The 23680-nt window shown below is 57.2% G+C and overlaps 1 protein-coding gene across 5 annotated transcripts; it reads right to left on the bottom strand.

Moving 5' to 3' along the window:
* Positions 1–14487: 14487 nt before the first annotated feature.
* Positions 14488–22624, bottom strand: MISP (mitotic spindle positioning). Of its 5 annotated transcripts, none has more exons than XM_082455987.1 (5): positions 22566–22624; positions 17110–18938; positions 16420–16550; positions 15284–15322; positions 14488–14712 (listed from the first exon to the last, which is right to left on the bottom strand). In XM_082455987.1, the coding sequence occupies exons 2-5, from the start codon at positions 18881–18883 to the stop codon at positions 14623–14625; spliced, it is 2034 nt and encodes a 677-aa protein (XP_082312113.1). In that variant the 5' UTR covers positions 18884–18938; positions 22566–22624; the 3' UTR covers positions 14488–14622. The 5 variants fall into 5 exon arrangements, with proteins under 5 accessions (XP_082312113.1, XP_082312110.1, XP_082312112.1 ...); XM_082455984.1 differs by having other exon boundaries at positions 17110–18929; positions 22566–22611; XM_082455986.1 differs by having other exon boundaries at positions 17110–18934; positions 22566–22591.
* Positions 22625–23680: the final 1056 nt, after the last annotated feature.

Below are 23680 nucleotides of genomic sequence, written 5' to 3'. Positions count from 1 at the left end.
TCTGTGGATTTGCCTGTTCTGGACGTTTCCCATCGATGGAGTCACACCCTGTGTGCCCTTCTGTGTCTGGCTTCTCTCTCTGAGCATCGTGTTCTCAGGGTCCATCCACGTTGCAGCGAGTGTCAGGGCTTCTCTCCTTTCCATGGCCGAGTGATGCTCCCGTGTGTGGAGGGACCACAATCACCTGTCGCAATCACCTGTCGTTGGTGGATGGGCATCTGGGTGCGTCCACCTCTTCCTGTAGTGAATGATGTTGCTCTGGATGTGGGTGAATTTGTGTGGACTCATGTTTTCACTTTATTTCCACCCAGGAGGGAGACTTCCGGGTCACATGGAAATTCCACATTTGACCTTTTGAGGAACAGCTGGCCAGCAGTTTTCACGTCCAAGGGCCGTTCAGGGCTTCGAGGGGGTGAGGCGGCGCCTCCTGGCTGCTCCCTGGGGTGCAATCTTCATCCTGGCAACGACTTATTGATGAGAGCAGCTCGGTGAAGCCAGGAGAACTTTCCATGGGTTCCCATTATAAATAGGGCTGGTGTGCCGGCCGGCCACCCTCCCCCGAGGCTCAGAACCGGGCATCCCGCTCAGACCAGCCGCCTGGGTGTGGTCAGGGCCACTTTGGTCCCCAGCGCCCAGCCTCCCCAGCACCAGTCCCTCTGAGGGGCCGGGGTCAGCCACCGGCCTCTGGACAGGTGCCCTGTGGGATGCTGCCCACCTGCTCCCCGCCCCCCACGCCCCTTCGGGCCCCTCGCCGTCCTGCTCTCCCCTCTTTCCTTGTCCTGAACCGTCCGTCCCCAAGCTCAGGGCGGGGCCTCCATCCTGGCAGGGCGTCCCTCACCGGAGCCCCCAGCACAGCCCTGTCCCTCCCAGCCCCGACCCCCTGGGGGCTGCGGGCATCCGGGTCCCCCTGGGTCCCCTCCCGGCCTGGGGGACCTGTCCTGTCTGCCTTCTAGGGAGGTTTATAAAGACCAGAGCCCACGGTGAGACAGCCCCCCCCCCCCCACAAACATGATGGTCACCACCACGGTCAGAGTGTCTGTTCTCTCAGGTCAGACTCTACCTCCATTCCCCTGTGCCCACCTGGTCCCTTCCCTCCTGGCTCCTCACCGCAGCGGAGGTGGGACCCCAGCTCAGCTCCGCCCCGTCCATTTCACAGGCAGACACACTGAGGCCACGGGGGGTGGGGGTGCGGTGCTCCTGGGGGGCTGCGTCTGCGGGGAGGGGTCAGGCAGACTGGGGGACGCCCGCCACCCCGGGGAGACCGGCCTTTCCACAACACTCTTAGGCAGCAGCCACGGGGTCTGTGGGGCGACTGGGCAGCCCTGGGGGAGAGGGCAGGGATGCGGAGTGGACGCCCCGTGCTCGGGGGTGGGGGGCGGCACTGAGGCCACGAGGCCGGGGGCGCCCGCAGGGACCCATTGAAGGCTCGGTGGCCGCTGGCCAGGGGGACCGAGGCCCTGCAGCGACTCTTGCCCACCGGTGACTCTACCACCGTCCAAGGGGCCAGACTGTCACCCACCTCCCTACATGGACAGTCTCGTGAGGATTCAGCGCCCTAAGGCGCCCGCTCCCCCTCCTGGATTTCCCCCGCGCGTCCCCGGGAAGGGCAGGTGGAGTTCCGGTTCCAGCAGGGCTCTGAGCCCCAAAGCAGCCAGCGGAGCCACCAGAACCAAAGCAGGTCATAGCTGCACATCCATAGTTACATCCATCCAAACCCTCGCGTGTGTACGATGCGTAATTACTTCTTGAAGGATCCCGAGGTCCGCGGTGGGTCCTGGGGATGAGGGCCCCGAGGCGGGCGGGAGGGTGGGAGACACTGCAGATTCTGGGCTGGTTAAGACATGTGTGTGGCAGTTTTATCCTATGACGCATTGCAAAATCCCGATTCTAAGCACAGGGACCTATACTCAATACCTTGTAATAACCTAAATGCAAAGTAATCTGAAAAAAAAAAAATATATATATATATATATATATATACATATATAACTGAATGACTTTGCTGTACACCTGAAGCTAACACAGTATTGTCAATCAACTAAACTTCCAAAAAAAAAAAAAAAGTCCTGATTCTGCTCTGCTGTTGTGACCACGATGTCACGGGCAGGCCCATGGGAACATCGCAGGGCCGCTTCCAATGTGGGCGCCCAGCTGAAGTCACTCACACCGGACAAAGCAGCTTAAAAATAAATATAAGAACTCCAAATAAAAAAGAGAGAGAGAGAGAAAGAAAGGAAAGAAAAGGAGGAAAAACCGGTGCCCTGCAGGGGTGTGGGGATGTGTCTGGCTGGGAAACACCTGGGCTGAGGCTGAGGCTTGGGGTGGGGCCTGGACCGCCCTCCCAGGCTTTCTACGCCTGCGGAGTTGACCTGACACTAACACAACCTTGTAAATCAACTATACTCCAATATAAAATTAAAATTAAAATTAAAAAAAATACTAATTGAGATAAAATTCACATAAAATTGTACATTTAAAGTGTACTATTCAGTGGCATTTAGTGCATTCACACTGTTGTACAACCATCATGTCTAATTCCAGAACATTCCATCACCCCAAAAAGAAGCCCCATCCTCATCAGCAGTCACTCCCCATCCCCCTCCCCAGCCCCTGACAACCATGAACCCACTCTCGCTCTCTCTGTGGATTTGCCTGTTCTGAACGTTTCACATAAATGGAATCACACACTCTGTGGCCTTTGGTGTCCGGCTTCTCTCACTGAGCATCGTGTTCTCAGGGTCCACCCACGAGGCAGCGAGTGCCAGTGCTTCACACCTTTTCGTGGCTGAGTGATGTTCCCATGTGTGGAGGGACCACAGTGTGTTTATCCATCACCTGTGGATGGATATTTGGGTTGTTTCCACCTTTTGGCTGTTGTGAATGGTGCTGCTGTGAACGTATGTGTACAAGTTTTTCTTTGAATACCTATTTTCAGTTATTTTGGGTAGGGCTTCCCTGGTGGCGCAGTGGTTAAGAATCCGCCTGCCAATGCAGGGGACACGGGTTCGAGCCCTGGTCTGGGAAGATCCCACATGCCGCGGAGCAACTAAGCCCGTGTGCCACAACTACTGAGCCTGCGCTCTAGAGCCCGCGAGCCACAACTACTGAGCCCACGTGCCACAACTACTGAAGCCTGCGCGCCTAGAGCCCGTGCTCCGCAACAAGAGAAGCCACCGCAATGAGAAGCCCGCGCACCGCAAAGAAGAGTAGCCCCCACTCGCCGCAACTAGAGAAAGCCCGCGTGCAGCAACAAGGACCCAACGCAGCCAAAAATAAATAGATAAATTTAAAAAAAAAATTATTTTGGGTATATATATCCAGGAGCAGACTTTCCAGACCCCAAATGTTTAATGCCCAGAAAGGCAGGGCGCCCATCACTCAGTGGCTCCTGGCTGCCCACTCTGGCTCCTCCCAGCACAGCCCCCCCCCCCAAGGGAGAAGCAAAGAGGACCCAGCGGTGGACATGGAGGCCCCATGCGGGGGATGGGCCCCAGCAGCAGCGTCCAGCTCAGGCCAGGTGACCCAGGTCCTCCACAACCCCTGCGGGTGGCCACGTCCTCACTCCACACCATGTAGTTACATGACTGACCTATGAGGGTGGCCAGCCAGAGTGGATGAGACATAAACAGTGGCCCCTCCGTCCCCAGCCTTTTCCATTTGCCTTGGCAGGAAATGAGGTTTTGTAACTTGAAATTGAGGGTTTCATGCCAAACCTGCAAATCTGCTCAGAAATACCCTCATGTGGGCCAAGAGGTGTGTCTTCCGGAAACATCCCTCCCAAAGCAAGGGCAGGAGCGGAGAGCTGGGGCTGCTGCCCCAGGTGACCCAGGACGAGTCAGGGTGCTTCTGGGAACCTCCGTCTCTTCATCTGTCAATGAAGCCAATCTCATTCCCTCTTCCCTCCGCGTGGAAAAGCTGATGCTACTGTTGGTAAACTCTCTCCCTGGTGACTCATGTGCTAAGCCTCCTTGCCTATAAAATTTATTTCTAATTAAAACATTTAGTCTTTTATTTTAAACAAGTGAGTCTGTCCAAATACACCATTAGGAGAGTCAAAAGGCAAAGCGCAGAGTGGGGGAAGATGCTTGCAGTGTATAATCCAGCAAAGGACCAGGGTCTACAATATGTAAAGAACTCTCGCAAATCAATGACAAAAACCAAACTACCCAATTGAAGAAAAATGGGCCAAAGGCCTCAAAGGTCAGGTCCTGAAGGACACCCCAATGGCCAATGAGTTTGAACCCCATGTGGCCTGTTTGCAGCGTAAGACCTCAGTGAGGGGCCATCTCACTCCATGAGAACCACTGAAACCAAAAATACGGACAATGCCGAGTGTTGGCCAGGACCAAGAGCAATAGGAACTTCCTGATACCTCCGACAGGAAGGTGAGAGGGGGCAGCCGCTCTTGAAAAACCTCTGGAAGCATCTTCTTTCAATTGAGATGTAATCACATAACATAAAATTCATTATTTTAAAGTGGACCATCCAGGGATGTGTAGTACATTCTGTAGAGTTGTGTGACCATCACCACGGTCTGAGTCCCGAGCACTTTCGTCACCTCAGAAGGAAGCCCCGTTCCCATTAGCAGTCACCCCACCCCCTCTCCTGCAGCCCCTGGTGACCGCTATTTACTTTCTTCCTCTGTGAATTTGCCTATTCTAGGGACTTCATATAAATTGACTCATAATATTTGTCCTTCTGTGTCTCGTTTCTTTCACTCAACATTATGTTTTCAAGGTTCACTCACACTGTAGCAAGAATCAGTGTTTCAATTTTTCAATGGCCAAATAATATTCCATTGTACAGATGGACCACATTGTGTGTATCCATTCATCAGCTGATGGATACCTGAGTTGTGTCCACTCTGTTGTGCATCGTGCTGCTGTGAACATGTGTGTACAAGGGTTTGTCTACATACCTGTTCCAGTTCTTTGGGGCACGTACCCAGGAGTGGAAGTGCTGGATCACATGACAATTTTTTTTAAGAACATCCAGACTCTTTTCCTCTTGTCCCATTTTACAGATGAGGAAACTGCAGCTCAGAGAAGCTAAGCTACAAGCCACACAGCCGGGGTGACCCTGGGACCCCAGACTCCTCCCTCTCCATCTCTCCTCCTCTCCATACTAATTCCTGCCTCATCCACGAGATACTAGACAATGGGGCAGGCTCATGGCGTGGCCCATATGTGGAGCCTGAGGGCGAGAGAAGAGACCAGGCCTGGGGACCCACAGTCAGCCTGTGGGGCAAGAAGAGTCCTCACCAGCTCCAGGCCACCTCTTGAGCCACTCACCTCCCCAGCCGGGTGCTTCGTTTTATAAGAAGCTCCCAGTGGGCTTCCCTGGTGGCGTAGTGGTTAAGAATCTGTCAGCCAATGCAGGAGACACAGGTTCGATCCCTGGTCTGGGAAGATCCCACATGTCACGGAGCAACTAAGCCCATGCGTCACAACTACTGAGCCTGTGTGCTGCAACTACTGAAGCCCATGCTCTGCAACAAAGAGAAGCCACGGCAACGAGAAGCCCGCACACCACAACAAACAGTAGTCCCTGCTCGCCACAACTGGAGAAAGCCCACGTGCAACAACAAAGACCCAACGCGGCCAAAAATAAATAAATCTATTAAAAAAAAGAAGAAGAAGCTCCCAGTGGAGAAATCAGACACTTGTCCATGGCTGGTGGGATGTAAAATGGTGCAACAGCTGTGGAAAATAGGCAGCGGTTCCTCAAAAAGTTAAACATAAAATTACTGTATGATCCAGCAATTCCACTCCTAGGTATATGCCCAAATGTATACATACATACACACACACACACACAAAACTACATGCATGTTCACAGGAGAACGATTCATAACAGTCAGAATGGAAACAACCCAAATGTCCATCAACAGATGATGGATACACAAATGTGGTCCCTCCACACACGGGAACATCACTCAGCCATGAAAAGGAGAGAAGCACTGACACTCACTACAATGTGGACGGACCTTGAGAACACGATGCTCAGTGAGAGAAACCAGATGGAGAAGGACACAGTGTGTGATTCCATTGATGGGAAACGTCCAGAACAGGCAAATCCACAGACACAGAGTGGGTTCAGGGTTGTCAGGGGCTGGCGGAGGGGGTGGGGGTGAATGCTGATGGGGACGGGGGTCTCCTTTTGGGGTGATGGAATGTTCTGGAATTAGATAGAGGTGGTGGTTATGCAACCTTGTGAATGCACTAAAAAAACACTGAATTGTATACTTTAAGGTGGTGAGTGGTTAGTTTTATGTGAATTTTACCTCAATTTTTAAACAATGGGGACAGTGAAAGCGCTTTGCTGATAATTGTGAGGACCCCGAGAGCTGGGGTTTGTACACCGAGAAGCACGGTGCCCAGATCACAGTGAGTCCTTCCCAAGGGCTGGCCCATATCTGCCAGCATCCTGTGCGTTATTTTCAGCACCAAAGTTCTGGGAACCTATGGCACACTGTCACCTCATGACCACCCACCCACTTTCCAGATGAGGAGACTGAGGCACGGAGGGGGTGAGCAAGGTGCCCAAAGTGACCAGCTTAGCAGGAGGGAGTCTGGGCTGGAATCCAAGCCTGGGGGCAGGGTGTGACAGCGCCTCTTTCCCAGCGGCTTCCAGGCCTCCCCTTGGTCTGCCCCTGGGACCAGCGCTGTGTCACCTGGACTCCACATCAGAACCCGCCACCGCTGGCCTGCGCCACTGGGGTGCCCCCGCTGCCCAGCCCCCCGCTGCGGGCTGGAAACCCGACTCCCGTAAACAGACGAGGGGGAGACCCAGGCCAGGCAGGTGGCAGCCCTAGGGAGCCGCCTCCTCCGGGCATCAGCCAGCAGACATTTATTCAGCACCTAGTGTGTGCCGGGACCTGGGCACTTGACCAGGTGGCCTCATTTCGCCCCGTGAGGTCGGCGCAGGAGGGGACCTGAGCCCAGAGAGGAGCCCTCCCCTCCCCACCCCAGTCCCCGGCCCGTGGCCGCCTGGCACCCCCCCCCAGGGGCCTCGGACAGCCAGGCTGCGTGACCGGGTCCTGTCGGCGCTTCCCGCTGGGCCTGGGAGTCCTCGTCTGTTCCTGCCTCACAGGCTCAGGGTGCAGCCTCCGTGGGCGCAGTTGTTCACCCAGTATTTACTGAGCAAATACCACGTGGCGGGGGGCAAGACGCGCAGCGGGGAGGAACCGCGTGCAGGGGCGTTTGAGGACGAGAGTACCTGGGGTCCCGGCATGTGCAAAGGCGCCGGGACGGGTGTGTTGGGCACACACCCAAAAGGAGGCCCACGCGGCTGGAGCTCAGGTCAGGCCGTGCAGGATCCGGGGGCGCGGATGGCTCGGCTCTCACCCGGAGGGACGCGGGAGCCCCCAGGGCGGCGGGCAGAGCAGGGACGCGCCCCGCTCGCTGCTCACAGGCGCCCTCTGGCGGCTTCGGGGAGAACAGGCCGTGGGCGGCACCGGGAGACGGGGGCGGCGGTGGGGGGGGGTGGACTGCGGGGGTCCGGGAGGGGTGGGTGGGGTGGGGTATATGTTGGAGGAATGGCGGGGGGATGGGGGGATGGGGAGAGGGAAGGTTTCGGGGGGAAGGTGGGGGAAACGGTGGAGGATGTGGGGTGGGGGATGGTGGGGGATGGACGAGGGGTGCTGGAATCCAGCCTGGGTGGGGGTCGCGGAGGGCGAGCAGTGGGTGGGTTCTGTTTCCGAGGCCTAAAACCCGCAATGATTTAGAACGGTTTCCCTAAGCGCATCCAAAGGTGGGCTGCTGTGATTTCCTGCCGCTGGTCTGACCAGCACTTGGAGACTTGAATGAATGAACGAGCGAATGGCTTGGAGACTGTGCTGTCTGTGGACTTTGGCCTTCGGCCACGTGGAGCCCCAGCAGGTTGTGGAGGGAGAGAGGAGTGCATGGGGTCTCTCTCAGAAGCCCCTGGGCCCCACCCCACCCCACCCTGCCTCGCCCCGAATCCCACCTGACAACGTGCCCATAGTGGGGACCTGGCCAACGAGCCCCCCAAATATTACCTCGACGTCTCTAGAATTCTCTCGAGATGCCAGAGGCTCTTTGCCAGATGAACTTTCTATCCAGACACTCAGCTGGTCCCAAGCAGGAAACCAAGGCAGGAAACACCATTTGCAGGGACAGGACTGCGGACAAAAGCATAAATTCTGTTTGGAGTATAAATAAAATGTACGTATTTAAGCCTAAAATAACGCCGTTTCAATATACCCACTTTTCAATTTTTCGACTTTTTTCAACTACTTTAGTGTTCCAGGAAAAAAAAAAAAATAAAAGATTTTTAAATACATAGAAACACATATAGAAGGCAACTGTTTTCCTCTAATAGGGCTCCGTGCTGCTTTGCCCACGCCCCTCTTTCTTACCTCCACCAGCTTAGGGCGTTCTCTGGGTCGGGGGCTGCGTTTTCTCCAGTCCGGGCCCTCGGGGGTTCTGGGAAAACGCCAGCCAATTACAGAGGAGTGGGAAGCAGGTTTCTCGTGCTGGGTGAAAGCTGGTGCTGCGCTGTTGGTGTTTTTCCGCCCTCTGGTGGCAGCGTGCATTTGCTCCCCTCGGCCTTGATAACGAGAAGTTGCATCTGAGTCCCTAATTATCTGGCGAGGATTCCTTTATTTACTTGGTCAATAGCAACAAGAGCTGACATTTATGCAGCCCTGACTGTGTGCCAGAAGCCTGGTAACTCTCAGTGTGACCTTGGGGTCACCGAGACTACCTCTCCTTACAGGTGAGGAAACCGAGGCCGGCAGAGCTGGGACTTGAACCTGGGGCTCTCAACAGTGAAGAGGGACCCAAATACCCTGTTTGGGGGCTGGAACCAACTGAGCCTGAAGCTGTCCTACTTTGACTGTTCAGTTACATGAACCAGTAGATCCCAGTATTACCAAAGCCAATTTGAGTTGACTTTGCTTCAGCCTTTTTTTTTTCTTGCAATCCAAAGACCCTTAGTCAATCGACCCAATCCCCAGGTGAGGTCACATTCTGAGCTTTCATTGGACATGAATTTTTGGGGGGACCTTATTTAACCCGCAACAGCAACTGCCTTGCGGGGTGCTGGGGCCCTGCAAACAGCCTCAGAGCTCAGACCCCGCTTTTACCCCAAAATTCAGTCCCGCTGGAAGGCACTGCCTGGAAATTTGCCGCTGGGTATAGGCATAGCCCTGTGTGAGAGGCATATGGAGTGGGGGAGCGTGGCAGGGACTGGAAAGTTAAAAAAGATGTAAAGGAAGATTTATTTTTAAAGAAACTTCTCTCAGCAAGGCCCTCGCTAATTTTTATCCAATTATAGTTTCTTCTCTTGTGGAAGAGAGATGTGGTGAAACACGGTGGGAGGGGTTCTCCCCACAGGATCTGCTTGTAGCTGCCCCTCCACAGCCATGCACAGCTTTCTCAAGAAAAGCAAGAAATCCAGATTTTTATTAAAATTTCCTGATTTTTAAATATTGGCAAATTCTTTAAAAGAGAAAAAAATTTTTTAATGTTGGTGGCCAAGAGAGGCCTCTGTTCTGAATCCAGCCCCCTGCCGCCCATCTGAGATGTCAAGGGCGAAGATGAGGAGCTGGGGATGAGGTTCGGACCCAACTTCTCCCACCAGAGCCCGTGCCCTAAACCCCATGCTAGGTCCCCGCAAAATGGCCAGAATTCTAAGTTATCCCCGTATACACACCGTGCGTAACCCCCTTGAGCGTGGGTGAGACATTATTTGGTAAAGGTGAAGGGCTTTTTCGGATGTAATTAAGGTCTCCAAATCAGCTGACTTTGAGTTGATTGAGAGATCTTCCTGGGTGGGCCTGGCCTAATCAGGTGAGGCTTTCATAAAAGTCTGCGGAGCAGCAAACAACCATGTGCTGAACTGCTGGTGGAGGGGGCCGTGTGGCAGGGACCTGGGGTGGCCAGCAAGGAAACTGGACCTTAGTCCTACAAATGTAGAAAAATAATTCTGCCAACACCCGAAGGGGCCTGGAAGCAGATGCCTACAGATGAGAATGTAACCCAGCCAACACCTTGATCGCAGCCCGGTGGGGCCCTGAGCAGAGGACCCAGCCACACTGTGCTGGCCTTCTGACCCTCAGAAACTGTGGGGAAATACATAACTGTTTTTAAAGCAGCTAAGTTGGTTCGTTTGTTCCACAGCAAATGCTAAGTAATACAGCCAATCTGCCCAAAGTTCCTTTTCTGCAGTAATCAATACCCAGTCTCTAAGCTACCCACTCACACATCCTAGTGATTGAAAATTAAATTTCCACACAAGGCCAAAGAGCCCCCTTCATCCTTCCCTGCATGCCAGCTCACTGCTGTGCTGACTCACATGTGCTTTTTTTTTTTTTAAGTTCTATTTTTTAAAAAAAATTATTTATTTTATTTTTGGCTGTGTTGGGTCTTCATTGCTGCACGCAGGCTTTCTCTAGTTGCGGTGAGCGGGGGCTACTCTTCGTTGCGGTGCGCAGGCTTCTCATTGCGGTGGCTTCTCTTGTTGTGGAGCACAGGCTCTAGGCACGCGGGCTTCAGTAGTTGTGGCACGCGGGCTTCAGTAGTTGTGGCACGTGGGCTCAGTAATTGTGGCTTGCGGGCTATAGAGCGCAGGCTCAGTAGTTGTGACGCACGGGCTTAGTTGCTCCGTGGCATGTGGGATATTCCCGAACCAGGGCTTGAACCCGTGTGCCCTGCATTGGCAGACAGATTCTTAACCACTGTGCCACCAGAGAAGTCCACGTGTGCTATTTTTGACCTGCCTTTATGAACGTGGGCACATCTGTGACCTAAGACAGTAGGTGGGATTCTCTGACTTTTGTCTTGGACATTGTCCCCTCAACAATCAGGGCCTTAGATGGATTTCCCCTATACTAGGGCAGGACCTGCCTCTTTCCCAGGAGGGCACTGGGTGCCCCATACTCTGTGAGGACACTTCCTCTGGATGTCAGGCACGGAGGCGCTGCCGCTTTCTCCCTCATACACGAGCCTGCTTGTCCAGGAGCACCGGTGGGGCCCCAAGCGTCACAGCTGGCCCTGTAGCCGCTGAGTGGGTGTCTGCACATCTTCCAGCCCAGTACAAACAGCCCATCACCTCCATGGGGCAGCGTGACTGACGTAAGGTCCACCTGCCCCTCCAGGTGGAGGGAGTGCCCGTTGCCCCCCAGCCTTGCAGTCCCCATCTGTCCTGACTCAGGACTGGTCACACCCCTGGCGTCGCCAGAGGGACAGCGGCCAGTGTGACACAAGCATCACGCTAATGCTGGTGCTCTGGAACCTGCCTCGCCTGCTGTGCCCGGGGCTCCTGCGAGCCCGCCAGTCTGAGCGAGATCCGGCCGTGGCGCCCTGTCCGGGGCGGCCAGATTCAGCAAATACAAACCCAGGACGTCCACTTACATTTGACCTTCAGAGAGACAATGAGTGATTTTTATTTAGCATAAATATGTCCCAACTATTGCACGGGATATACTTATCCTGGAGAAGTCATTCATCGTTGGCCTGATTTTCAAATGGAACTGGGTGTCTGAATGTTATCTCCCATCCCTCCCCCTGCCACCCTGGCCGATAGACGTGTGGGTCGGTGTTCCGTCAGACCAGGCAGCACCTCCATAGCTGACCACAGGATCGTGAGCTCGTAGCAGCTGCTGTTGGAGCAGTGAGGGCTGGGATGGTTGTCACTCAGCAGAAGCTGACGGATACACACGGGGAGTGAGCACCAGAGCCCGGAGTGGCAGCCCGGCTCCTGGATCCTGATTCCCACGTGGTCCCGCAGGAGTTAATTAAATAAGAGCGATGCTGCCAGAGAAGGTGAAAAACGCTGAGAGCGAGGAAGGGTTCTGGCTTTTCAGTTGGAAACTCGGCTTGTGTTTCAGCCTTTCTAATGGCCTTCGAGAAAACTCCCTCCCTCCCCGGATCATATACCCCAAGCTGGGAGGAAACCAGGAAAGACTGAGCGGCCGTGGGACCCGCAGACCCAGGCTCCGTCTCCACCTCGGCCCCCATCCTGACAGACCCTCCCTCCCTTGGGAATTGCGCTAAGAATTCATTTAAACCTCTCGCCCAGAGCCTTGTGGGACGGCAGCCTGGCAGGTGGATAGAATTCTCTCTTCGTTCCTTAAGGGCAGAGGCCGGTGAGAAGAATTAAACGAAAAGTGAATCATCAAAACAAGACCTTCCCACCAGCCTCATGGAATCAAGAATTTCAAGGACACTGCACTTTTCAGGACACTCCTCATGTTTTTAAGCCAGTAAGTGGATAGTTCCTGGATTGTTCCCAAGGGCCTTCTGAGGTCTTCAAGCAAAAGAATACTTTTCTCTCTCTTTTTTCAAAAACTTGTGGTAAAATACACAGAACATAAAATTCACCATCTTAACCATTTTCAAGCGCACAGCTCGGTGGCATTAAGCACATTCACGCTGTGCAACCATCCCCACCATCATCTCCAGAACTTTCTCATCTTCCCAAACTGAAGCTCTGTCCCCATGAAACCCTGACTCCCCACCCCTCCCCCGGCCCCTGGCCCCCACCATCTACTTCCTGTCTCTGTGGATTTGACTCCCCCAGGGCCCCCCTGTGAGTGGGACCACACACTGTGTGTCCTTCTGTGTCTGGTCAGCAGAATAACGGCCCCATGACGTCCCCGTCCTGGTCCCGGGAACTGCAGACGTGTCATGGGGCAGAGGAGACTTTGCAGGTGGGATTGAGTTAAGATCTCTGAGATGGGGAGGACCCTGGATTCCCGGGGGCCCAGCGTCATCCCAGGGTCCTTATAAGAGGGAGGCGGGAGGGTCAGAGGCAGAGCGAGATGGGAGATGCTGCGCTGCTGGCTGTGAGGATGGCGGACGGGGCCGCGAGCCAGGGATGCGCCGCCTCTAGAAGCTGGAAAAGGCGGGAACCGCTGCTCCCCTGGAGCCTCCGGAAGGACCAGCCCTGCCCACGCCTGCATTTAGCCCCGTGAGACCCGAGTCGGACTCCTGACCTCCAGGACTGTCAGAGAACCAATCTGTGCTGGTTTAAGCCCCCTGTTCATGATGACTTATTCCAGTCACCCCAGGAGACTCACATCCTCAGAGCCGGGGGACCAGGGGGACCGGCCCATGGACACCAGGGTGAGGATGTGGTGGGACATGGGGGAGGACCCGGCGAGACTCAGGCAGGTTGTATCTAAAGCCCCAAAACTGCTTTCCTGAAGGGCAGGGGCCCACATTTGGTTCCTGGGGCTGGAACAGAACTGCTGGAACCCCAGAGAAGAGCTGACCTTGGCCACCAAGGGGCACACCGCCGGGCCCGGTCGCTCCCCCTGAGGACAGATGCCCTCCTTCCTCAGATGGCCTGTTCTGCCCGACGCAGCCCCCCTCGACCTCAGCTACCCCTGCCCCAGGCGCCCTTGGAGACCCGCAGCCTCAGCTATTTCAGGCCACACAGCCTCCCTGGCCCGCGTGGGCCGCTTTCAAGATGCAGCTCTTAGAATAGCTGTGGCTGTTTTCCCTGCGGCGGCTGCAGGGGAAGGAGCTGTAAGGAGGGAAGGGGCCGGGGGCAGCAGGAGGGGACAGGCCCTGCCGGCTGGGTGTCACCAGTTGCTCCTAGCCTCTGGAGGCCCAGGCTGGTGGGAGGAGGGGGCTGCCGTCGGGGTCATTCTGGGGTCAAGGCTAGGGGTCCCATCACCATCCCCACGGGTTGGGGGGAAACAGAGGCAGGGCAGGTGGAGGGGCCCCTTGGCCACACAGAGGGGCAGCAGAGCCAGGTTTGAGTCTGCTGCCTATGGCCTTGCCCAGAATGATCTTCTCTGCGGGGGTTGTGCCCCTGGTACACACGCGGAGCCTAACTAAAGACCCCTCCAACTGCCCCTGAAGCCAGAAGGGCTGGGGACTCAGCAAGCGCTTAATAAGTGCTCTGAGCATGACTGACGGGGCCACGTGGGAGAACTGAGACGGTCACTCGCTCACTGAACAAGCACTGCTTGAGCACCTTCTGTATGCCACACTCAGGGATGTGGGGGACAGCCTGGGTGGGGCAGGGGCAGAGGCAGGAAGCAGCAGCCCTGGGGGCAGTGACATCACCCAGAGAAGTGAAGCAGGCAGAGGGGGAGGGAGAGGTTCAGGGTGGCCACCCACACCAGGCGGAGGGCGGGCCCGCAGCTGCTTTATTTCATGGGGGGACAGAAGGACCCCCTTCAGAACCCAAATCGAGCCCTTTTCTCTGCCCGGGGCTGGCCCTCAGACTGGAGGTTTCCCAGGGCTGGAGCAGGGCAGGTCTCCCCTGTTAGATTGGGATGTCCCAGAGGAAGGAGCCGAGCGTCTCCCCTCTCAGACTAGCGGGAACAATTACATCTGGAGGTGGGGGAGCTGGTCTCCTTCCTCCCTGGACCCAAGAGCGTTTGGCAACATCATAGGAACAGAAGGAGTCATCCCCAGCTTTAGACCCAGAAAGCACAACGATTTCTGCAGGAAAATAAAAGCGGAAAAGAAAACCCTCAAGCCCAAAAGTGCATCCACCCTTGGGCTTGGCAGCATGAGATTTGTGGTTCTTGGATCTGGATTTAAACAGGAACCTATGTCCTAAGGCGAGGGCTCAGGACGGTCCGCTGTTCCCACGGGGCCACGGCAGGGCAGGGCAGGGGGTGGGCGCCTGGCCCCAGGCTCAATCCTCATCCTCGCTGGTGTGGATCCGGGCCTCCCAGCGCTCCACCATGGCGTTCTTGTGGCGGGTTACCCGTGTGGCCTCCAAGACCTGCAAGAGGAGGCACGAAGTCCCCATCAGGGTCCTGACGCCCCCAAAACAGCTCCCCTCACTGCTAACCCATAGGAGAGGCCTAGAGCAGGGGTAAAGCAGGACCATCCCCTCCTCTGTTCCAGACCCTCTACTCCTAGTAATAGTGCCAAGGAATGTGTTAACACATGCTGAGCTCCACGGCAGGGAAATGCCCGGGTCTGGCATTTTGGACTCAGCTCAAAGAGGGTCACAAATGTATTCCACAAATCCACTGAGGTAGCTGACCTTCTACACATCTCAGATGAACCCCTCCCTCAAAGAAAATGCCCCTGTCTCGGGCCAAGTCAGCCCCAAAACCATATGGTAAAGAGGCGGCACATGGACCCTCTTTCCACAATCTATGCCCATGACAGGCATCAAAAGCAGCTCACAGAAAAATCCACCTCAGGCAGGCACTATCAATCAAGAAGATATCCAGGGAAGTCCCCACACCCAGAAGAAAGGCTTCTGACGGCCCTGATACAATAGGGCAGGGGGCACAAATGTGGGAGGGAAAGGCTCAGGTCCTCGCCCCCAGGAGCACACTCACCTCCAAGTTGACATGGTCCGAGGGGTTGATGCCGGCATACTACAAGAAAGGAACATACGTCAGCCCCCAGGGCCCTCTAGCCCTGCCCACCCCAGAGCACCCAGGGACTCAATGCACAGCCCCCTCAGTCACCACTTGGGGCAGAAGGGAAGGTCTTCTCTGCCCACCGTGGTCCCCCCAAGTGCCCCTCAGTCACCCCAAACTCAAAGCCATCCACCATGCTTTCCCTCATGCTGTTCTCCTCAGTGAAGCCTTGGTCCATCATTTGCAACTGTTTTCTCTTTGTAAAAGTCATCGTAATAAAGACAGTTGATATTTATGGAGCTCTTGCCGTGGCCAGGCCCTGCTCTGAGGTTGGAAGGGGGCTGTTCTTATTATCATGCTCATTTTACAGAGGAGGAGACTGAGAGTCAGAGAGGAGTAGGGTCTTGCCCATCACACAGCTGGCAAGCAGCAGGGCTGGGACTTGAACCCAGGTCCCTGGGCTCTACTCTGCCCCAAACCTCCAGGCCAGTCTGTGAGCACCAGATTGGCGAGGCTGGAGTTGGTGTTATTCTCCGTGGTGTCAACAATACCCGCCCAGAGATGAGAGGGCCTCATGGTTATGAATGTGGGGTTTGGAGTCAGGCTTGGGTTCAAGTCCTGGCTTGGGAGCTCAGACTGTATGACCCTGGGCACAGGCGACTACAGCTTTCTCCAAAAAATGGGCCACGAAACATCCCTCCAGGGTGTTAAAAGCTCAGTGCGTGCAGAGCTCTGAGACATCCCTCATGAGGTGTGGATAATAATCAGAAATAACAATGATGGTAATAAACGCATGAAAATAATAAGGATGATTTTGATAGATTGCCACAGCTCTCCTCCTCCAAGCAGAGCTGGCTCTCAGCCTTTGGCTCAGGGGGACAACCTCATGGGGGGGACCCTGCTTATGTAGCCCAGACATGAAGAGAGGCCCAGTTTACCCATTGTGCACCACACGTGTGGGGGACACAGGGGCACAGTCACTGGCAGGGCAGTGAGGGAGGCAGGTGTCAAACCCAGGTCACACCTGAGCCTTGCCTGACCTTCCCTGGCCCTAATGGGGAGTGTCAGACCTTGGCCAGGCCTCCAAGTGCATGGCAGGGCTCGAGACTCACCCACTGCTCATTCTTCTTTCTCTGCCTGGGAGCATCCTCAGCTGGGGCCTCTGCCGTCCACACCAGGCCCGAGTGCAGGTGGATGGGGGTGAAAAACTGTGACTCAGACACCGAGTAGCTGCCCGTGATGCCTGGGGTGGGGGAGGAAGGAAAGGGCATCAGGGAGGAGCCCAGAGTCTCCTGAGGGCAGAAAATTTGTCAGACCCCAGCCCAAGAGACACAGAGTCTGGCTAAGAGGCTGGACTAGTTAAGGAGATGCGTGAATGGACAGACAGAGCAGACAGCAGGTTGCAAAAAGTGATAGACAGATTGACCAAAATAGCCAGTCAGGAGAAACTGGATCCACAGATGAGCTGACCAGACAAGGAGAAAAACATTAAAAGTCACACGGGGGATATTTTGCATTGACAAAAAGGAGCAATTGACCAAGAGGCTAGGACATCTGTAAACCTTTATGCACCTAACAACAAAGGGTCCAAACGCATAAAGCAAAGAACCCAAGGCAAAGTTATTTCTCCAAAAGCTACTGCTTAAGCAGACAGACCAGCCACCCGGGGTAGTAGACAAAGTCCCCCAGATGTCCCCCCACCCCTAGCCTCTCCTGGCATCCTCATACCCCTCATGCCACCCTCCTCTGCTCCAACCTTTGAGACTCTGAGCAAAGAAGCCCTTCCCAGGACCCTGCCTCACCAGATGCGCGGGAGGAGCTCCTGGAGTCTTGGTCACAGCACTCGTCCGGCGGCGGGGAGAAGACCTCGGGGTACAGAGCGCTCCGCCGCTCCTCAGCCACCTCCCGCTCCCGCCGCAGGACACTCTCCACCTCCCTCTCCAGCAGCTCTGATGACTGGGACTTCTGTAGCCTCAGTGCCGGGGCCCCAGCCACCTCCCAGCCCCAAACTCGGGGGGCCTCAGCTTTCTCAGGCTCTTCCGGGACCCCGAACCTCAGGGGACGCAGGCGGAAGTACTCCCATCGCACGACACCCCTGTTGGCACGCAGGGGTCCCCGGGGAGGCTCCTGCTTTGTGCTTGAAGGTTTTGCAGAGGATCCCGAGGGATGCCTCTGGGACCCCGTGGCCTTTGGAGAGCCCGCAGGCCTGGCCTCATCTGCGGAGAGACCGCTGGGCTTGCGGTAGGTGTGGGAGGCTGGGGGTTCTCCCGGGGGCATCCGGGGGCTCAGGTATGGCTGGTAGGCATCAGGTGGGATGCGGTTCACCTTCCTCACCTCTGGTGTGGGGCTGGCTGCGCTGGCGTCTGGGGTCGGGCTGAGGATGGAGTCTGAGCTGTGGACTCTCCTGAGAATGGGCCGGGGTTCTTCGGAGAACCAGTCGGATATGGACGCCCGGCCCACCTGCAGGCCCTCCCGCCGGTGGTCCTCCTCACGCTGCGACTCCTGAGCAATGTCCCGCTGCACATAGAGCGATGGGCGCCCCCTGTGTGGCCGCGGGGCTGTGGCCAGGCTCACCTTGCTCAGCAGCGGCCTGGCCGGGATCTCCAGCAGCTCCTGGTGGCTGGCCGCCCGTCGCAGCCCCCTCTGCTCCCGGAGCTCTGCCTCCCGCTTCTGGGCTAGCCGGATCTCCCGCTCAATGGGCGTCTCCTTGGCAGGTTCCGGGGACCCCTCTTGGGACCAGGAACCAGGGTCGTCCAAGGCTTGGGCACCAGAGCTGGCGGGCCAACCGTGGACCCTCTTCTCTTCCGTGACCACTTCCTTCGCCTCAGGCTTGACTGGGACGACATACCCATTGACCAGGGGTGACCCGTTCAGGGCCTTGGAGGCCTGGCTGGCCCCAGGTGAGGGGTCCCGAGGAACCCCCGCACGGGCGTGGGCCACCCCGGGTGAGGGGTCCCGAGGAACCCCCGCACGGGCGTGGGCCACCCCGGGTGAGGGGTCCCGAGGAACTCCCGCACGGGCGTGGACCACCCCGGGTGGAGGGTTCGTCTGCTCCAGGCTCATGAACTGCCGCCTGGCTGCCAGGAAGTCGATCTGCTCTGTGTCGATCATGTTCTCCTCCAGGGGCGTGGACTGCGGTCGGCCGGGGCTCCCGGGCTCCCCGTGGTCAGGGGTGCCATGGAGCATGGCCACCGTGCTGCTCTTCCTGACCGCCTGGTCCTGAATGACCACCCGGCGCTCCCACTCCAGGTCACGTGGCCACCAGGGCGGGGTGTCCCTGGCCTCCAGATGGTAGGCCTTCACTTCCTCCTCCTCATTGTCCTCCGGGCAGGGCAGCCGTGGGGCCAGCTGGCCTGGGAAGACACGCAGGCTGAGGGATGTCCCCGTCTGCGCCATTTCCAGAGAGGCCTTGTGGTCAGCAGGCCATGCCAGTGGCTCATCCTGGCCCCAGTCGCTGGCCACGGACCCCACGCCCACCAGCTCAAACGTGTAGCTGGTGTCGCCTTTCAAGGCCATGCCGGCCACACGGGGTGAGTGGGGGATGCTGAAGATGGGGTATCTGGTCACTCGGTCCATGTTCTGGGGGTCTCTGCCCAGCAGAGGATCCCAGGGTATAGACGATCTAGGCTCACTGAGGGAAGAGAGAGACATGTCAGTCACCAGGTCAGAGCACTTGGGGGGAAGTGCAATCCCTCTCCCTTCAAGGACAAAGTCCTGGCCAAGTGGCCTCTGTGACTGGTTCAGGGAAGGGTAGGTGACCCAGCCCTGCCAATCAGAACATTCCACCCTTTGGCCTCTGTGATTGCTTCAGGGATGGACATGTGACCCAACCTGGCCAATGATGTGAAATCCTGGGACTCTGCAATTAACGTGGAAAATTGGACCCTCTTCCTGCTGGGCTTATGAGGCTGGCTGGATGAGGCTGAGAGCTGTTGGGGGGCCATATGTGTCCTCTTGTGTATGCACCTTGCTTAAGAGCACCTCCAATCCCAACACAGCATCCTAAAAACATTGAGCTCCTGGATCCAGCCACACCTGAATCCCTGTACTGACCCAACAACTCGGCCCCTGTGTGTCTAACATTTGCAGGCACCCCTCCCACCTCCTCTGCCGGACACTGCACACCCTGCCGGGTGAGCCTCCCACCCAGTTCACCGCTTCCAGACCCAGGGCCACCCCTGGACAGCCTCTCTCCCAGGGCACACACACCCTGAGCTTCCTTCTGTGATTTTTTCCATCTGACATTTACAGATGAGCCCAGTGGGCCTGCCCCTCTCTGAGGTATGTCAAGTGGGGAAACTGAGACCCAGAGAGAGGTGGTGATGGGCAGACTCCCACATCTTGGTTCTCTCCCCTGCACCTGTCTAGCAGGACACCTTGTCCCATCCCAGACAATCCTCCTCCTCAGCACCATAAAACCAGGCTGGGCTAAGGAGCGCCTTGGACCTTGTCCTGCTGGGCTGGGCGACACCCTGACCCAGTGCTCCAGGGGGCCCAGCCCCCCTCCCAAGAGTCCCAGCTCCCTCTGAGCACAGCTCCAGGAGCCGTCGTGAAGGCCCGGCACCTGCTCTCACACCTCTGTGACTCCTGGCATCCTCACACCCTTCCCAGGGCTCTCAAGACTGCCATCCGGCCTCAGGCCAAACCCCCAAACTCTGCAGGCACCAGACCCCAAGGTCGACCCTCTTCCTCCTCTCTCTGCCAGAAAGACCCTTATTTCTGCTTCTCCACAGCCTCCTTAGCTACAGCCTACAGGACACCTCCTCCAGGGAGCCCCCCCCCCAGATTGTCCCCACCCTCAGAACCTGTGGCCTGATCATCCTTTGTGTACCCAGCCCGGCACAGTGTGGCGCCACCTTTTTACAGCTGAGGAAAGGAAGAAGACAGGCTGTCCTCAACTCCTCAAGCAACCATGGTCCCCGGCCTTGGCCCCCTGGTGCCACCAGAGCTATTGAGTCCATCGCCGCATTTTTACACCAACTTGCTTGTAAAAGCTAAACATGGTTTTAAAAAGAAAAATGCAGACCCTCCCTGAACTGGAAAAGGGGCATCAAGCACATAAAATCGATTGTGGGGAACCATGTTACACCTAACGCAGTATCACGCCATCTTTCAAATATTGAAACTATAATTAAGAAAACAATATTAAAAAACAAGCAGGCTTGGGTAATAAATCCCAGCCAAGCGGGCTGAGCCTCTGTCCCAATGACGAAAGTGGCTGGGGGTGCACATGTCTTTGAAGGGAGAAGGTTGTATTTAAGGCCTGTCACCTCCCACCTGAAGCCATCAGCCAGGACCCTCTCTCCCTCCCAGTGGTCCAGGTGAGCATATCCTCCCGCAGCCCGGAGTCTGGTACACAGCAAGTACACAGCGGCTGACTCTCACTCTGGGTGCTCAGGGCCCAGGGTTCGGGCTCATTCTAGCCCAGACCCAGCTGCCCCTCTGGGCCACCCCTCCAGCCCCAGCCCACCCTGGACAGCAGGTCTGGTCCCCGCGCCCTGCAGCTCCCCTCGGAGGGCAGGTGTGGCAGGACTGACGCAGAACCATTTGCCCAGTGCGTGGCCAGAGGCTCACCCAGCAGGATTTATAAGACACATTCCGGGAAAAAGAATCGCACGCCCAGAGGGTGTCAAGTCTCCCGGTGGGTGGGGCAGTGTGGGGGACTGCTCCTTCCTCAGCCCATTCCTTCTGGGTGATTCACTGAGGTCAGTGAGGTGGGGTCCCCCTCGCCTGTGTCCTTGGGCAAGTCTCCCTTCCGACCTCAGTGCTCACACCTGGGCAGTAGGTAGAGTCCAGAGCACGCAGCTGCCACCACGAAGGGCTGCCATGCAGACTCGGCACCCTGTCCCTGGTATACAGTAGGCGCGCGATAAATGCTTTCACGGCAGTGGTGATGTTATTATTTATACCCTGGATCCACCACTGATCTCAAAGTGACCTCGGGGCAGGCATTCCCTCTCCAAAAGCCTCAGTCTCCCTGTCTGTAAAGTGGGATGTTGCTGACCCCACCGCCGGGTGTGGGGAGGAGCAAGGAGGCCTGAGTGGGTGCCTGGCGCAGAGAAACCCTCGGGGAGAAATGCCCTCTTGGAGGCCTCGTGGACCCTGTGCAAATGAGTAGTAATAGAGCTCAGAGCCTCCCAGCTCCTGGTGGGGCTCCTCGTAATTGGGCATCTCACACCGGCAGCTTTTTTGCCCCTCATAAGAGCCTGTGACGAGGGGACCATTCTTGTCCCCAACATATAGCAGAGGAAACCGAGGCCCAGAGAGGGGTCACATCAGGCAGTGACAGAGCAACAGGTTCTGAAGCCAGGTAGTCGCCACCGACTTCCCTCCAGGAAGCCCTCCTGGATGGCTCCTCCCCAGCCCCAACTCTGTACCCTGTTGATACCAAAACTGAAACTGGGTTTATGGTCCCTGGTGCCACACACCTGCTTCCTCATCACCGCAACTGGCCTCCCGCCCTGGGGCAAAGGCCTGCTGGAGGGGCCTGGAGCTCAGACAGGGCAGGCCACACAGCAGGGATGGGCTCCTGGACTTCTTCTTCCGTCACTCGGGGCTACAGTCTCCGGGACCCTGGCTGGCAGAGCCCCAGCCCCTGGACACACCTGGACACTGGGCCAAGTCTCTGAACCGGCCCCACAGGATCCCAGCTGCCCTCCCAGAGGCTGGACACCTCCCCACGCTGACTGCCCCACCCCCGTCCTATGAGCCCCCTCCTATGAGCCCTCCGATCCCACGGGAGGGGTGTAGGCTGCTCAAGGCCTCCCCAAGCAGGGCTCTGGCTGGTGCTAAGCGTCTCCCCAGAAACCTCCAGAATTCCCAGAACCAGTGGGGGGCCCTGTGCCTCTGGCCCTGGGGGTGCCGATCAGGCCCCTCACTTAGAGGGTCAGGGCTCAAGGCCCCTTGGATTTGGGGTCCTGAAGCCCGGGGTGGAGACTGGGGACCTGGCAAGGTTCAGGGATGGGCCTCTGCTCTCCTGGGCGGGTGCAGCGTGGGAAGGGCACAGACCTGGCCTCAGAGCCAACCAGCGGGTACAGAGCGAGGGGAGGCCCCCGCCAGCCCCTGGGACGCCACTGAGTCCGGAGGGGGCTGAGGGTGGGGCTGGGGGCTCCCTCCCTGTACCCTGAAGGCCCCGCCGGTGAGCAGATGGTGCCGCTGGCACACAAACCCCCATGCCAAAAGCAGAGCCCACCCCACTCAGGACCCCTGCCCGCCCAAGTCTTGCGTCCATCCGGCCCCCCCATTTCCCCAGACTCACCTCTCGGCTCTCAGCCCCAGCAGCCTCCAAGCCTGGCTCTGACTCTGTGGACGGCACAGGGGCCTCCCAGCCCCACCCTGCCCCAGGTTGCCAGGGGACAGAGCCCCGCCCCGTGAAGCAGGTGCACCCCCTCCTCCCAGGCCCCACCTGGGCTCAAGAAACAAAGTCCAGAGGAGGAGAAAGACGACACCACAGAGTAGAGGGCAGACACCACGCCCACGGTGCAAGGCCCCTCGGCCCCCAGGGGCCCCCAGCCCACAAAGTTGCAGCCAGAACTCACCCAAAAACCTTCCAGCTGCCGTCTGGCTTTCCCATCACCTCTCAGCATAGCTCAGAGAGGGGCTGTCCCTTGCCCGGGGTCACATGACTGGTCCACGAACCAGCTGCTGTTTCTCAGAGGGGGGGGGGTTCAAGTCCAAACCCCCACTGTGCCACCTGGCTTAACCCACCCTTTGGGGCCATTTCCCCAGAGAGCTCCTTTCTGGGACCAGCCCAGCTTCCTAGTCTCTGGGGGTGGTTCAGCTGGGCCTGGGTTCAAATCCCCCTTAACCACTCTGAGCCTCTGTTTCCTCCTCCGGGAAATGGGACTTCACAGGGCTGGGAGATGCCCCCAGCCCACTTCTACATAAAGGGCCAAATGAGGACATAGAGGCGCCAGAAAGCATTGGGATGGGCAGGGCCCGGGCCCCACTGACAGAGGGAGGCATGGAGGCTCGAGAAGGGTGGTGGGTGTCCCAGGTGCTCGGCTGTCCTCACTGATTCTTGGTCGAGGGGCAGAGGACCTGCCAGAGCCATGGGAGCCCAGTGTCTGCGGGAAAGTCAGGCCACTGGGCACAGTGGTCAGTCTATGGGGGAGGGGACACAGTGGATGGGGCTTCCGTTCCCCGGGCTAGGGCTCTGTCCTGACCTGCCCCTTGGCTGACTGTGGGACCCCCTCTGAACCTCAGTGTCTTCTTCCATCCAATGGGCCCCCAGCTCCGAATCTGGCAGGGCTGCTCATGGGGGGAAAGGGCAGAGACTGGGTCATCCAGCATGTTGGGGGGCACTATGAAGGTGAGGACTCACTCTCCTGCTCCCAGACTGGGGTGGCCTCCCCCTCAGGGTTCACACAGCCC

Source organism: Balaenoptera physalus, assembly GCF_965194825.1.
Source record: "Balaenoptera physalus genome assembly, chromosome: 3".
NCBI classification, from domain to species: Eukaryota; Metazoa; Chordata; class Mammalia; order Artiodactyla; family Balaenopteridae; genus Balaenoptera; species Balaenoptera physalus.
Note: the sequence above shows the minus strand (reverse complement) of the source record. Positions and strands in the feature narration are given on the sequence as shown.

Bases quoted from the DNA above. Each gene is read 5' to 3' on its own strand.
- MISP (XM_082455983.1), bottom strand. From the start codon at position 18,958: ATGTCTCTCTCTTCCCTCAGTGAGCCTAGATCGTCTATACCCTGGGAT. The intron at 16,551-17,109 runs GTGAGGCAGGGT...CCCCCACCCCAG, and splicing joins GAGCTCCTCCCGCGCATCTG to GCATCACGGGCAGCTACTCG. The intron at 15,323-16,419 runs GTGAGTCTCGAG...CCTTTCTTGTAG, and splicing joins GAAAGAAGAATGAGCAGTGG to TATGCCGGCATCAACCCCTC.